The 14,760-nt window shown below is 42.1% G+C and overlaps 2 protein-coding genes across 23 annotated transcripts in view; both read left to right on the plus strand.

Moving 5' to 3' along the window:
* trim25 (tripartite motif containing 25) overlaps positions 1–4,473 on the plus strand; it is a 54,400-nt gene extending 49,927 nt beyond the window's left edge. For all 22 annotated transcript variants that reach the window (XM_064324231.1, XM_064324225.1, XM_064324234.1 and 19 more), the window contains one exon: positions 253–4,473. In XM_064324231.1, coding sequence (XP_064180301.1) covers positions 253–785 — 533 coding nt within the window. In that variant the 3' untranslated portion in view covers positions 786–4,473. The remainder of the gene's footprint in view (positions 1–252) is intronic.
* A 1,571-nt stretch (positions 4,474–6,044) lies between these two features.
* Positions 6,045–8,347, plus strand: c2h17orf67 (chromosome 2 C17orf67 homolog). The gene is made up of 3 exons (XM_064324242.1): positions 6,045–6,200; positions 7,664–7,764; positions 8,179–8,347. Exons 1-3 carry the CDS (start codon positions 6,146–6,148, stop codon positions 8,293–8,295), a joined length of 273 nt encoding a protein of 90 aa, XP_064180312.1. The 5' UTR covers positions 6,045–6,145; the 3' UTR covers positions 8,296–8,347.
* Positions 8,348–14,760: the final 6,413 nt, after the last annotated feature.

Raw genomic sequence — 14,760 nt, forward strand, 5'->3', positions numbered from 1 at the left:
GTTAACGCTTATTTCTCTTACGTAAGGAAAACCCATTTCAATACTCACATCAAGATAAAACTGGTTGGTAATGCACAAAGACCAGAGATGACTGGAACAGGCAGCAGATGGGGATAGAGTGTGTTTCATTGCAGAGAGGCTGCTTTCTGATACCTTATCCGAGTGGGTTTCTCGCTTTGTGTTGATTGCCATGGTGATGCCCCGGGCTCTGTGTGTGTGTGTTCTGACTGCCCCGCGGTGGCTGTGTTGCAGATGGAACCGTGCTCACGCTGGACCACAGGACGGCGCACAAGCGCATCGTGCTGTCCGAGAACTTCACCAAGGCCTCAGTGTCCGAAGAGCCGGCCGCTTACCCCGATAGTCCCGCCCGCTTCTCCATGTGCTTGCAGGTGCTATGCACCAAGGGTTTCTCCCAGGGCCGCCACTACTGGGAGGTGAAGATGACCAGCAAGAACTTCTGCAGCGTGGGCCTGGCCTACAACAGTATCAACCGCAAGGGCCCCGCCAGCTGCCTGGGCCGCAACGCGCAGTCCTGGTGCGTGGAGTGGTTAAACGACAAGCTGTCCGCCTGGCACAACAGCAGCGAGACCGTGCTGGCCAACCCCAGCTCCAGCCGCGTGGGGGTGCTGCTCGACTGCGCCGAGGGCACCGCCACCTTCTACAGCGTGGCCGACCGCACCTACCCCTTCCACACCTTCGTCTACCCCTTCTGCGAGACCGTCTACCCAGCTTTCTGGATCGACTCCAGCAACACGGCCATCACGCTCTGCAAGCTGATCAACTGAGCGCGCTCCCTGTGCCTGGCGCTCAGCTGTCTCCCCCCCCCCACCTCCTGCCCGCGCCCTGCTACCCTAACCTCCCGCCTACCCACTACCGACACCTCCCACTAGCCCCTGCTACCCCACCTCCTGCAACCCCCCGCCCCCTATCCCGCCACTACCCCCCCGCCCCCTACCCCCACCTCTCGCACCCCGCCCACCTGCTTCTTCTCACAGTGATTACAGTGCTTCCTCCGCAGTGAAGTAATTAAAAGTATTCATAGGTGGAAAATCCATGTTCAGAAAGCAAAAGTTCTCCCCAGTGTTTTGTTCCAACCACCTGGATTTGCCAATTAGCCCAATTCTTCAGCCAGGAGGCAGAACTAATTAATTAAATCAGCTGGCTGACTTCATAGGTTGAAGAAACACATGGTAGGACATTTACTTTCTCACCCCTGGACTTTCCTTCTCTGAAAGTATTTGATTTTATGACATACAGACCAGAACTGCCTCCTGCAGTATCTGGCACATAGCATGTTTCTGCTCTATTCCACTGAATGTACAATTGTATCGGTCCTATGATTAAATGCGTAGAAACTGTTTTCATATGAACAGTGTAGTTTAAAAAAAAAAAAAGATAATTGAATGAGCTTGCATGGCTCCAGAAGCATGCTTCTAAGTCAGCTCTAACTGCTTACCGTTTGTTTATCAGTGAAACCCTTTTGCATACGTAGATAATAAGTACAGTTTATATTCGACTTTAACCACTGTCACTATAGCAACTAGTAGTACGGCTTATCAGTTGAATTAATCAGTTGAAATGAACAATAGCCATTAATAGTCATTTAAATCAATATTAATAGTCACTGTAATTTTAAGTGATCGCTAGATTGCTACCAATGTTAAAGATGTAATAATTAATTATTGTGATAACTGTGATTGTGATAAGTTATACAGTATATATGTAGGAAGCCACTTTAGTTTAATTGCAGTGCACCCTGTACTCAGCTTCTGAATTTCTGGTTTTAAAGCTCATTTAATTGACCAGTGAAGTCACAGTGTTGTACGGGTATCAAAAATAAAAAATGAGAACATAGTGCAATTGAATTTTTAAAAACTCAGAGTTGAGTACTGATTTTAAATTCTAAATTCTAAGTCTAAAGTCTAAATTCTAAATTCTAAATTCTAAATTCTACTGCGTGCACTGTGGTTACATTCAATAATCTTGTATTAAAAATGTTGGACCCTCCAATATTTTTACCCAGTTGACTATGTTGGTGTATTGTTATTGGTGAGACATTACATTTAATCAGTTAAAATTTTGATCCACTTATTGATCACTTGCTATGCTATGATTATTTGTAGTTAAGGTATTTGGGGGCAGTGTTTAAAGGAGAACAGCACTAAGTACTCTTTTACACTGGGCATATGTAGACATTTTGTGTTTTCGGGTTTCTTTAGGAAGATAATAGACTGGACAATGTTTTGATTTAATCTATCATATTGTAAAAGTCAAAATGCAGATTTATCATTTAAATGTGCTGGCAGATTTTTCTGTATGGGCTAAAGAAGTCTGTGGCTTTGACAAATCCGACCATTGTACATTTATAGCTGAAATGCAGATGTGTCGCGGATAGTATCTGCTCGCAGCTCCAAATGACCTAAAATAGTCTACTGTTTCATCAGAACGGTCGATTCTCTGGTCACGGGTCCTTCGGGTAAACTCAGTATGTGAGTTTCCGATAGACTCACGAGCGAGAAAAGTTACAGCACAGCTGTACAGTGGTTATAGAAAAATTAAAGTGGCTTGCACATTGTTGTTGATTTATACACAGCCTATTAATGAGCGGGAACTTCTGCTTTTTACCATTGCTGGAAGATACTAGCGCCTCTGTAAAACAGGGCCTGTTACGTAAGCGCAGTGTGTTGTCGTGTAGATCATCAGCGCGGCCATTTTGTTTATCTCAGTGAATCGGAATTTTGTCTTATGCGCGCCGGTTTTTGACGTTGCTGTTGAGAGGCTGTGGCACAGTGAAGTGGAACAAGCCCATTCCAATATCCAAGACGTGAGCAGAGCATTTCATTACTTTGTTGGGATCCTGTGGAAATATTCCACGCTGGATCTGCAAATGCTCGAGTGTTCAGGAGCGAGATAACAAGACGTTGAGTCTGTCTTCATGCGTGAAGAGATCGTTGTTAACTGAAAAAAAAAACCGGGATGAGAGTAAATATAACAACTGTAAAGAGCAGGAAATTGGATCATTCTTTACAATAAGGTCACATGAATTGGCATTAACTAATGTAGTTGTTAACATGAATTAACAATGTAACAAAGCTGTGCAGATGGACTTTTCAGTCGTAAGTAGTTTACAACTACCTTAGCTAATGGCAATTCACGTGACCTTATCGTAAAAGTGTTGCCTGAAGCGCTTTAGTGCCTTTAAGGTCACATGTTTGTGGCTGAATCACTGACGCTTTTCAAAGAAGGACAGAACGTAAGAAGGACAGGTTTTGGTTCGGTTCGTTTGTGTTTCCTCTTACCTTGGATAGTTTCATTGTGGACAGTCGAGTTTCCGGGTTCCTCTGGGGTATGTTTCTTGGTGAACACGTGTGTCAGCACAGATGATTTGTCATTGGACTTTAATTGCACAATGATCTCAGCTGCAAAAATCAGCGGTTTGACCGAAGTGGTATCTCTACACATCCCCGCGGCTGCGGGGCGAAGCCGATGTTTCGTAGCGGCTGCTTTCAGTGGAAATCAAGCCGTTTATATTAAGCAACGTGTTCTCTCTGCAGCCTTAAGGCTTTTTCAGCATTGATTTTTTTAGGCTATCTTTTGCGACGGAATGGTAATAGAGACATCAAAGCAGTGGTTATGCTCGCAGGCTGGTGAAGTGCACGGATCAGTGCGCGGATTGTTGTCTAGCAGGACTCCTATCTCTTCAGCTGGAGACTGTGAGCAGACCGGTCCTGCCTCTCCATAAGTTAAGCTATGGCGGGACAGCGGGGATAACGTGGCGTTGGGCCTCGTGTGTCTCTGGGCCGCTCCTGACTTACTCACGGAATTTTCGGACGCGGTTTCATCACGTTGCGTGTTGTCACGGCAACGGGGTCTGGCGATATAGAGCCGCGCCCCTCTGTGGAGCTCTGACTGGGTTATATGGGAAACCTGGAGTCTTCCCTCGGTATCAGCTGGTTTGAGGTCGTGTATTACCGCCAGTGGAAAACCACTGAACTCTGAAGTTGCTTTAACATTGCAGTTTGTTCATTGTGTCTTCAAAGCTGTTGCAAGCAGGGAATTCACAGAACAATTGCCAGGACGGGCTTGAATTTAATCACCCTTGCTCCAGGTGACAAATTAAAAATCAAAACTGATCTTGGTTTTCTTTTGAGTATCTTTTTAAAGATGACCAGGGTGCAACAAATGAGAGCCCAGTATTGAAACTGGGTCATTGTCATTTGTAATATTGCAGGTGATGATGTTTGTTTGTTTATTCTCTTGACCTTGTGATATTTGGAAAATGGCGACTCTTGTGATGACTTGGGTCAGAGCTGTTCCATATATCCATTCCATTAGGGAGGTCCTTCATAAGCCCTATCCTCTCTTTGCTTTCCAATCGGCTGTGTGCTTTATCTAATCTGTATATCTGTATCATTTCAGAGCTCTTATGTATGCATTATTGAATTATAAATAAAATTCTCTTTGTTGAAAATATATGTAAGGGTATGTTTCTTTATGATGTCCTTTCCCTTTTTTTGCTCAAAAATTTGAGCCATAATTTTAAAGTGACTATGGGTTAGTGGAAGGACTGGAGAATAATCAATTTCGTCATATATACAGAGTCATCATTAAAAGAAAAACATTTGATGAAGTATGTAAATATATTTTACGTTACTGTAAATATAACTGTCAGCCATGAACACCAGTATGGATGAGAAATACAGTAGTTTCAAATACCAAAATAGTTTTTAATATATATATATATATATATATATTTGATACCTGGCCATGAAAACTAATGTATATCCCAAAGTATGGAAGTTTAATAGCTAGTAAAGTTTTAGCATTAATATCCACAAGGAAATGCTGATAAAATTAACTGTATTATTTGTCGATTGCCCTAAGCCAACAGCACTTAAAGAGCATTCGAAAGAGAGAGAACAATGGCGACTAGAGCAGAATGTGTTCAGCTGCTGAATTTATTGTGGATTTATTCATGAGGCCCTGAGCCCCCCAGGCATACTAGTGGCCCTGATGGGGGGGGGGGGGTGATAACACAGACTGATGGTTCCGGATTTGGGGGGGTGGGGGGGCATGTGGCTCCCAATCACAACAAAGCCCTGTTTCCTTTCACTGACAGCTATTTAACCTCCATAAAACACATTTAAATACACCAGCTGGGGCAGAGAGAGAGAGTGTGAACTATACTATGTACGTATGGTGTGCCTATCGAAAGGCTTGGTGCAATGGGCAAACCCAGACCAGAACATACATATGGCATGTCCATCCATCCATCCATTATCTATGGTCACGACTCGCGGGGGGGTGCTGGAGCCTATCCCATCATGCATTGGGCAAGAGGCAGGAATACACCGTAGACAGGCTGCCGATTTAATGCAGGGTGCATTGTGATGAACACCACAATCTGTAAAGTGGTCCAGGTTCTAAGAGACCAAAGAGTCTGCCCTTCACAAGTATGGTCACAATTTAAAAGTGTTGGCCATGTTTTTAAACTCAAGTGTTTCCACCCACGTTGGCACATACTTTTTCAGGCTGTGGAAAGCTGTGAAAATGTTGTGTTATTGTGATTTCACTGGGTTGCAAATACATTCTTATTATTGTAAAATGTTTTCACATTCACAATCCATCATTCACCAAACTATTTAATATTTCGAGTTCGTTTTATCAAGTTAGTTTTATTGATACTATGTTTCACTGCGCATATAAATCTAGTTCTTGAATTCAAGTGATCGAAACGTGGCTAAATTGCTATGATCCGTTAAACTCGTTTTGCGAAAACTGAACCTGGCACACCATCTAGTGGTTATGAGAAACACTGCATCCTGCAATACAATCCTTATAACTAAATCGGCATTAATGCCGAGGAAGATGACACAAAAGTTCACGCTGTCTGTCGTATTGATGAGGTCATTCGTGCAAACGGAAGAAAAAAACATTGTGACCCAGTTATGAAAAATAACTCCACGACTGTAGACTACATTGAAAACACCTGCTAGCGTAAAGCGTGCAACGGAGAGCAAACGTTGCCCACATGTTTTCACAGCCGTGTGAAATGTAGAGTGACGTAAGAACCGATCTTACTTCTCACTTTCACAGAAATACTTTTCAGTGTTAAAGAAGCAGGCAGTGAAGAGGAACGGCGAAAATGAACAAGTTCGCTGCGTTTTTTCTGTGTCTGGCCTTGCTGGTCGTCCTAACAGGTAGGCTGAGAGAATACAATTTTTAACTGCACTGACCGACTCTTAATCCTCTGTGCTAACGACTAATCACATTGCAGAATAATCAATGTCTTTAAATTTTCCACATCTGTCAGGTATGATTTTATGCAGTTGAGGAGAGTGCAAGGCACTGTCAATTTGTACTGAGTAGTTGACAATCACCTGCAAAAGAGGTCATGTAAACAAATACCTTGACACAAACATTTACTATTTTGATCAGAATGTACAGATTATATACTGCTTATCACATTGAAAAACATTTCCAGCAATTTCAGTTTTTCAAACAGTGACAGTATGCACTTAATCTTAAAAGTATGCAAGGAAATGTAGCCTATGTCATATTTCTGTCGTCTAGATTTCAAATCTCAGTGACTACATAAACACTTTAATTTCAGTATGACCACAACCTGTTTGGCTTCCTTCTTCATTCTTGTGCTACAATGAACAAAGTTAATGTTAAAATCCACAGTGGTATTTCTAAGCTTTGCCATACATGTGTAAATACACACTGGTTGATCTGCGTAGGGCCCCAGTGTGTTTGTGCATGTGCGTGTGTGTGTGTGCCTGGGTGTGTGTGTGCGTGTGTGTGTGTGTGTGTGTGTGTGTGTGTGTGCGTGTGTGTGTGTGTGTGTGTGTGTGTGTGTGTGTGTGTGTGTGTGTGTGTGCAGCGCTCCTTAAAGTGGACCATCGGTGCTGCTTGCCACGTTGCTGGGTGCCTGGCGGTGTTGACAAAGCCAGGTTCATTTCCATTCCCCCGTCACAGGTTGGCCTTTGGGTCACGTGCTCCAAGAGCCCCCATCCCTGGAGGGAGGGGAAAATGAATGGGCACTTTGTTGCTCCACCAAAAACAGGCCCTAATGGCATTCTGCTCAGAGATGGAGAGAATTCCACTAAGGGGGTTGGGGGGGAGGGGGGGGGGATTCTCTCCATCTCTCCATCTCACACTCGCATTTAAAAAAATAAAAAAAGGGATTTGTTTGTAAACCTACAGAAAAAAGAACAACAGCCGTGGGTTCAAACATTTGATTAATACACAAAAGATTAGATAAAACAATTTTAAATAAGTAAATCTACAGTTTTTAACCAAAAAAAAAAAGAATAAAGAAAGAGAGAAAAATGCCCCAGAAGTATATGAATCAACCACTGTGTTTACAAACCTATTTGTTAGGAAGGATTAATTATTTATTTATTTTTATTTATTTTTGAATAATAATTAATTAGTTCTCTGTGAAGCAGACAACACTGGCTAAATCAGGGGTATAAAACTCCAAGGTCATAGTTACTGCTGTTCTTTTGTGATTCCATCACCATCAGCTTCCAATTTAGGCCTTGGAAGCACTGTATGCAGACTCTTTACCCAATCAGTGACTTAAATTAAGCAGACCCTCCAGGTTTTGAGTCTGAGATCAGTGGGCTGAATCTCACCACTCTCCCCCTGTTGGCAGATGCCTCTCCCATCATCAAAGAGAATCTAGCCAAGCAGCTTCTCCGAAGCAAGCGACAGGAGCAGCCTAGAAAGGCGGGCTACACCGACGAGTCAATGAGGGTGAGTTTTTCGGGGGCCAGGAACTTGCAGCCAATCCCCTTCAGGAAAACGAATGTTCATTCGCTCTGTAATTACACCGACGAGCCAATGAGGGTGAGTTTTTCGGGGGCCAGAAACTTTCAGCCAAACCCCTTCAGGAAAACGAATGTTCGTTCACTCGGTCATTAAACCAGGAACGAGTACGATTATGCCACACGGGGAAACACTGCAGACTCCCCCAGAATCTTACACTCCCCTCCTCTTTATTGTCCTCCATCTTCTCATTTCTGTCTCCTCCATTTTGAAAAAATACTTGCTTGATCTGCTTCACCTTACAACACTTTTTGTGTACATACGTATTCATGTCCCCCCCCCCCCGCTCCTTTTTGAATAAGTTCCGCCGCCTGTTCTGGTCTGTCCCTCTCCCTCGTCCAGGAGCACATGCTGCAGATGCAGAGGCTGGAGCAGAGGGCTCGTGAGACCAACCTGGAGCACTGGCTCAATCCCCACTGCTACCCTCACTGTGACAGGAACTATGGCCACCCCGTGTGACCCAAACGACTGCTACACCGTCAAGGTCTCCTTCAGCCTGTCTGGACGACAAGTAGCACGGAACCGGACCTGGGTCAAATACGTATTTGTTTTGGTTTTCGAATACTTTTCTGCGCTTTACTGGTCTTGTCTGGTGTGTTGGAGCCAATGAAATACTGTCAAAAAATTGCAACCCCCTGCCTTCTGGCCATTTTGGCAGGCTCAATTACACCAGGCAAGATCAATAGAGGACAGAAAAGTATTTGAATCCAAAACAAATACGTGTTTGACCCAGGTCTGCATGGATCCAACCACTGCTTCTTTTTTAAACCCCTCTGATGATATGCCTCTTCCTCTCAATCAATACCTCCTTGTCAAGCCGATGCCCAAAACACACAGAACCTTGATTTACCAAGACAATTAGCATGCCCTAAACATTTTAACTTCGAGCAAAACCAATAACGTGACCAATGACTGGTTATGGTATGTGTTTTGCACCAATCATTGGTAGTGTCATTCATTTTGCATTCGCTGAAAGGTTTTGCACATGCGAAAGGTCTTAGTAAATCAGGCCCGTTGTGTTTTCCTGCCTCTCTTACCCAGAAACCCCTGCTTCTACCCCTGTGGCCAGGACTTTCTAGGTCCTGCACATCACACTTCTGTGTTCAGTGTTTGTATCTATGCGGGTGGTGCACTGTCATTGTACCTTTCAGTAAAGCATAAAACCTAAATATTTTCAGGGGAAATGTCCTGCTGAATAAATGAATAGTATGTAAACATATAAGCTGTAATTCACCCTTGATAAGGGTATCTGCTTGGCACATAAATAAAAAAATAAATAAAAATAGATAGATAAATAAATAAAAAAATAAACAAACAGCCGTGGCTAAGGTGCTGTGCTTGTTACCCAGATGTTATAGATTAATTTTTCATATGGGGTATTGTGTAAAGGAACAAGGTGAGTTTAACTTAGCTGTATAAATGAGCAGCACGTTGTATTTGAGCCAGGTTGGTTCAGTTAACAACATTGCCAAAAATTGCTAGCATTGCTGTCAAAATTACCTCATGAAAGCTCTGGCATTGACGGATTCTCCCTCTCTGCAGTGTCAACACAGAGGGACTCTGAAGCTAACAAGATGAAGATGAAGCATTTCGGATATGCCAATAAGAAGCATTCAAGCGTGTCTAGGCGCTCTCTGCTTCGTCCTTATTCGTAAATGTGTCGGCCATTGTGTCCTCAGCAGGGATGCTGTCCAGCCACGTATAGAGTATAGATTTAATATTAGTTCAAGGCAATGCTTTCAAAGAGTATAGGACACTAGTAGATCCCTATCTGAACTTTGTTGTGCTGCCATTAGGAGGGCAAGTGGGGACTCTGCTGAATATAGAGAGGAGCAAGATATCTAGACATTATGTTTAATATGTTTAGCCCACAATAAGTGCTTTTAAAAATATGAACTAATAAAATGCTTGTGCTAATAGTCAGTTAGTCCTTTGTTTTTCACTTTTTTTTTAAATCTTTCAAAGGAGATTCTGAAATGCGCATTCCATGATTTGTGAAAAAACAGAGAAAACATCTGAATACGGAAGTGGTATAATTAGCCTCGGAAAATACCGGTTAGTTTGTGGGAGGGACTGGCACATTTTGTGAGTCGACACAAACGGGGTCGACACAAACCCAGTCCCAGGGTGAGTGATGAAAGCTGGTGGTACGCTACCATATTTAAACTGAACTGACACCACCGGATGCTCCAGATGCCCTTCTTCACGTACGTGGTAATTCCACGGGGAGGTGACAGTTCTGGCACATCTGTTGGGGCTTGGGTGGTTATGAACTGCACAATGCAGGGGTCCTCAATCTTATCCAGAAAGGGCCGGTGTGGGCACAGGCTTTCATTCCAACCAAGCAATTACACACCTGATTCCACTAATCAAGGTCCTTAGCAAAGACTCTATTGTTTGATTAGTAGAATCAGATGTGTAACTGCTGGTTGGATAAGCTGCACCACACTGGCCTTTGATAGTGAGGACCTGCATGCGACAGACTACAAAGGCGACTGAGCAGCAAGATATCCACTTATCTATGGACCACAATCATTGCATCAATTGCTGGAATGGGAGTTAAACTATGCTACCATACACAGCCAGTAGTGGAGTTTGGAGAGACTTTGCTTCACACGTTGACCTTACAGGCAAAAAAAGTGAGTTCTCAACAAAAAATAACACTCCAGGACAGCTAAATTACTGTACCCCAACATAAATCGATTTTTGTGTGCATTTAATTCTGACTGGGCGTAAGTGTTGGACCTGGTAATCTACCTAGTAAATAATTTTAAATAACAATGGGAAACAATTTGTAGCCCACATAAACTGGTTCATAACTATTGAAACCTGGTGCATATGAAAAATAAACCTGCATATAACCTGGATTTTATAACCACACCTTTAATTAGCAAATCATAATCAAATTAGCCAAGTAGAATATTATTCAGCTTAAAATTCAAATGTCAAAGTCAGAGCAGGGCAATTCTTGCCATTGCATTCAACAAGCTTGCACGTGTGATAAAACTGGCCAAACAAATGAATATTAAATTAGTAGTCCTCATTTGTACAACGACATCATCGCTTTTATGAGCTTACAGCAACCGGACGGAAGAAATCTAATCGCATTGCTTTCATAAGCAAGGTACAAGGTGAACCTTTATTGTACCCGACGGGGAATTTACGTTGCCATGAAATAATTCCGACAACCAGTGGTTAAAAACGATAAACGACGCAGGACAATACATATTCAGCACACATAATAAATAAAACACAACACAAAAAGAATGCTTTTCCATAAGGATAAAAGGCACTAGAAGAAAAGATGGCCCCTAACAATGCCATCGCTGCAGGTACAAAGGCCTTCCTACATCTCGGAGGCCTAAAGCTGCAGCTGTGGGCAAGTAGCGGGAATTCACTGTAAGGAGGATGGGAACAGTGTTAGAAGAATAGACCTGGCCTTGCACAGGCACTGATTGTAGTATAACGGGTAAGGAACTGGTTTTGTAACCTAAAGGCCAATATTGTCTGGAACTGGGCTCTTTACCTTTAGAGTTACAGGAGAGATTTTTCCCACATCTCTCCATTCAAAGAAAAAGTGCAGCATCCTTAGAGTTCGCCACTTAGCATCTCCATGTGCCTACTAAATCATACTGGCCAAATCTCAGGCAAAATTTGACTGAGAGTATTGGCAAGGTTGGTGTCTGACCTAAAACTATCCGTGTTAATACTATTGTTTCTGCCTTGGTCTATGCAAATACTGTTTTATTTTAGTAGTAGTAGTAGTATTTTTTATTCAGTCATCACACACAATACAATAAACATAAACAGTCTAGACAATATAACCAAGTCAACAATCTATGTATTAGGTAGTGACTGAAAAGGCACAGGCAGAAGCATAATGCTTATATATGCCTATCCTACATTCTTTTCAGTTTAAGCTACCCTCCAAAAATAAACATAATAACAAAATAAAAATCATTCACAATTGTAACCCTCAAAAATAGCTAATATTTTAATACAAGAATATGCTCAGCCATGGTTCTTTGTGGCCCGTCTACTTTCTAGCTTGATTATATACTTTTGTTTGGCACTTCTGATATCAAGTTTAATATCCTTCACTGGCTCATACATGTATCGCAGATCACACCCCCCTTCTAAAGCCCCCTTTCTGTTCAGGGTATACTTTAATGGCTATGACATCAAAGGCTTGTTGCTAGGATAGACCTTTATCATTTTATGGGGAATAATCATGTTTGCACAGAAAGTAATATAAGTACTGACAATGTCAGTAAGTTGGGTCAGTACAGGAGTCCTTGAACATCTCCCAGTTGTTCAATCAAAGCATCCCTGGAGACGGGAGATGAAGAACAGGCTCCTCAGACCAAATCTTTACATCTATGGCCAGTTCAATCGAGAAAAAAAAAAAAGGGAACACATTGTTTCGCTGAGCCCAATAGGGGCAGAGGGACCAGTTACTGTAATAGGTGTCCTTGAATGAACCATAACAAAGATCTAATATCTTGCTCAGCCTGGTAACACAAGTGACATATTGTTTGAAGTTTGCAAGTTTTTTTTTTTAAGGTTCTGACTTTGGTGCTTCAGGTGAGGTGGACTGCAGTTTTTGCACTACATCTGGCTGCACTGCTGGTATTCGCCTTAGGGTGAGCGTACTCCACTGCAATAAATATTTGTGTGAATTCACGTGGCAAGTAGAATGGGGAGAGCGACACTGATAATAGCTCCACGTCAGGAAATCAAAAACGTTCTCTTACAGTCAGAGACGCAGCATCGTTTGCTGACGTAGTGACGCTTGCCCTTTCCTTGCGTCTTGCCAGCGTCCTCTGTTGTGAGTGCGAGACTGAATAAAGGCCTGGAAAACGTACCTGAGGAAATATGGCTAAAAATCAACATTAAACACTAAAAACGAGAGACATTATCACTCCGAGAAACGTGCTGCCGGCCGCGAGCATGCACCAATAGATAGCCCTTTAATGCAGGCAAAGTCTATTCGTTTGAAATTTGATTTCTGAACAAATTACATTTTTAAGGTAATATGGTTTTAAGAGGCCAAAGAGTAGTCTCATTGTAAAACCACGGCACTAAGACTCGCGCATGCATGCATGCATAAATAAATAAATAAATAAATAAATAAATAAAATGTTGCCAGAGACATTCCTGCAGTACTATATGGGTCATTTTCGGTTTTTATACAATAACCTCACAGGGAGAATGTCGAACACCCAAGGCCAACAGTGAGCAACAATTCGTCATATTGTGGTATGCTTCTTATGCAGTATAGCTTCTTTCAGGCAGCCTGGTGGTTAAATAATTATATCCACCACGGCGTATATGAGCGGCATTTTACAGTATAAAATTATAAATCTTTCTTCCACAACATACGCACACGCTCGCGTGCACACACACAATCTCAGTTGCTGAGATATAGAACCTTTTGGGGTGAATTTTCTATTACACCGTTCCACTAGAGGAAAATAATTAATCAGACCGCTGAGGATTTTCTCCATTTCCCAGAGGAGACCATGGAAATCCCAACAAATATTCATAGCCCAGAAGAATAAAAAAAGATACCACAGCATGGTGCGCGGTGACATAGAAGTTAACTTTCATAGACAACAAACCGCTGTTAGCTCATCCGCATATTAGTGTTCAGGTTCACGAGGGGATTTGACATTTCTTCATGCAACACAATGTCGTGTTGATTTAATCTGTTCGTTTATTTGTCACTGGGCCACTAATACCCGTCACTGTGTAACCACAAACAATAGGCTAGGTAGGCTGTTGATTGCAAAATGTGTTACAGTTGAATATTGAAAAAAGTGAGAATAAACACTGGAGCTTTTCTGCACCTAAAGCCTACCGCTACACGTCAGGTTTGACAGCGGCCCGTGCTCATTTAATCAGTTCATTAAACGATTCCAATCGTTTCAAATGGTTGTTTTTTAAAAAAAAATGCATAGGCTATCCATTATTTATTCATCCCTTCTTTGTGCAGGCCAGTCCCGTTGAGATAGAAATCTGTCTCATTTATTGGCAGTGCAACATTTGGCTATGTTTTAGCTGTTATAATTAAACATAGTCAAGTCAGTCAACCCGAGATCTGCGTGTATTGCGCGCGGCCCCGCACGAGAATGCTGTTGTCATTAAAGGTCTTCCCTGAACTGTAACCATTCAACACATATCCCCATATTTTCAGCTTTAAAAAAGTTACGACGTTACATCAGCAGGTTTGGTTGCTTTATTGAAAAATAAATCTGGTATCTTTAACCTATTCAGTATAGAATAAGATCGATTTTAAATTAGACTCAGATGTATTTTAAAATGTATGAAGGGTCCAACTAATGGACCTAGCTGATCGGGCAGCCGGTCTATCCCGAAAAAAATCATCCAATAATATATCTAATAAAAAACATAATTCCACTTGCGCATGACACCAGGAACCATTATTCTATTTTTTGTGCTTTAGCTTGACTATTTTGTCCAATTAATTTATTTAAACCAAATAAAATGTCGTCATGGGACGGTTAAATTCGCCCCACGTTATAAGACGCACGGGCTCAGCTGAAGATATAAAACTATCCCCGTTGATGCTATTTGAATTTGAACCCTTATTGCCCCTTTTATTTTGAATCCAATTGTGTGCATTTTCGACGTGTTAGTTTTCTCCTTGGCCTAAAATGCGTGTCATATCAAACCGCACAAGAAAAAATCACCCTTTCCAATCATTAAGAACGCAAGAGACCAAATATTCGCAACCGCAGTGATGACTTCGTCTACAATTACGACATTAAATGAGTACCGAAAAATCTCATTGGAATATATATGGCGCCTTACCGCGTCCGTCAGTTGTTGCAAGAATTTAATTGTGTCTTGAGCAAGACAGCGTTTCTTTGGACGCGGCTAAGTACAAGCCACACAACATAT

Source organism: Anguilla rostrata, chromosome 2 (assembly GCF_018555375.3).
Source record: "Anguilla rostrata isolate EN2019 chromosome 2, ASM1855537v3, whole genome shotgun sequence".
Taxonomy (NCBI): Eukaryota; Metazoa; Chordata; class Actinopteri; order Anguilliformes; family Anguillidae; genus Anguilla; species Anguilla rostrata.

Bases quoted from the DNA above. Each gene is read 5' to 3' on its own strand.
- c2h17orf67 (XM_064324242.1), top strand. From the start codon at position 6,146: ATGAACAAGTTCGCTGCGTTTTTTCTGTGTCTGGCCTTGCTGGTCGTC. The intron at 6,201-7,663 runs GTAGGCTGAGAG...CCCTGTTGGCAG, and splicing joins CTTGCTGGTCGTCCTAACAG to ATGCCTCTCCCATCATCAAA. The intron at 7,765-8,178 runs GTGAGTTTTTCG...TCCCTCGTCCAG, and splicing joins ACACCGACGAGTCAATGAGG to GAGCACATGCTGCAGATGCA.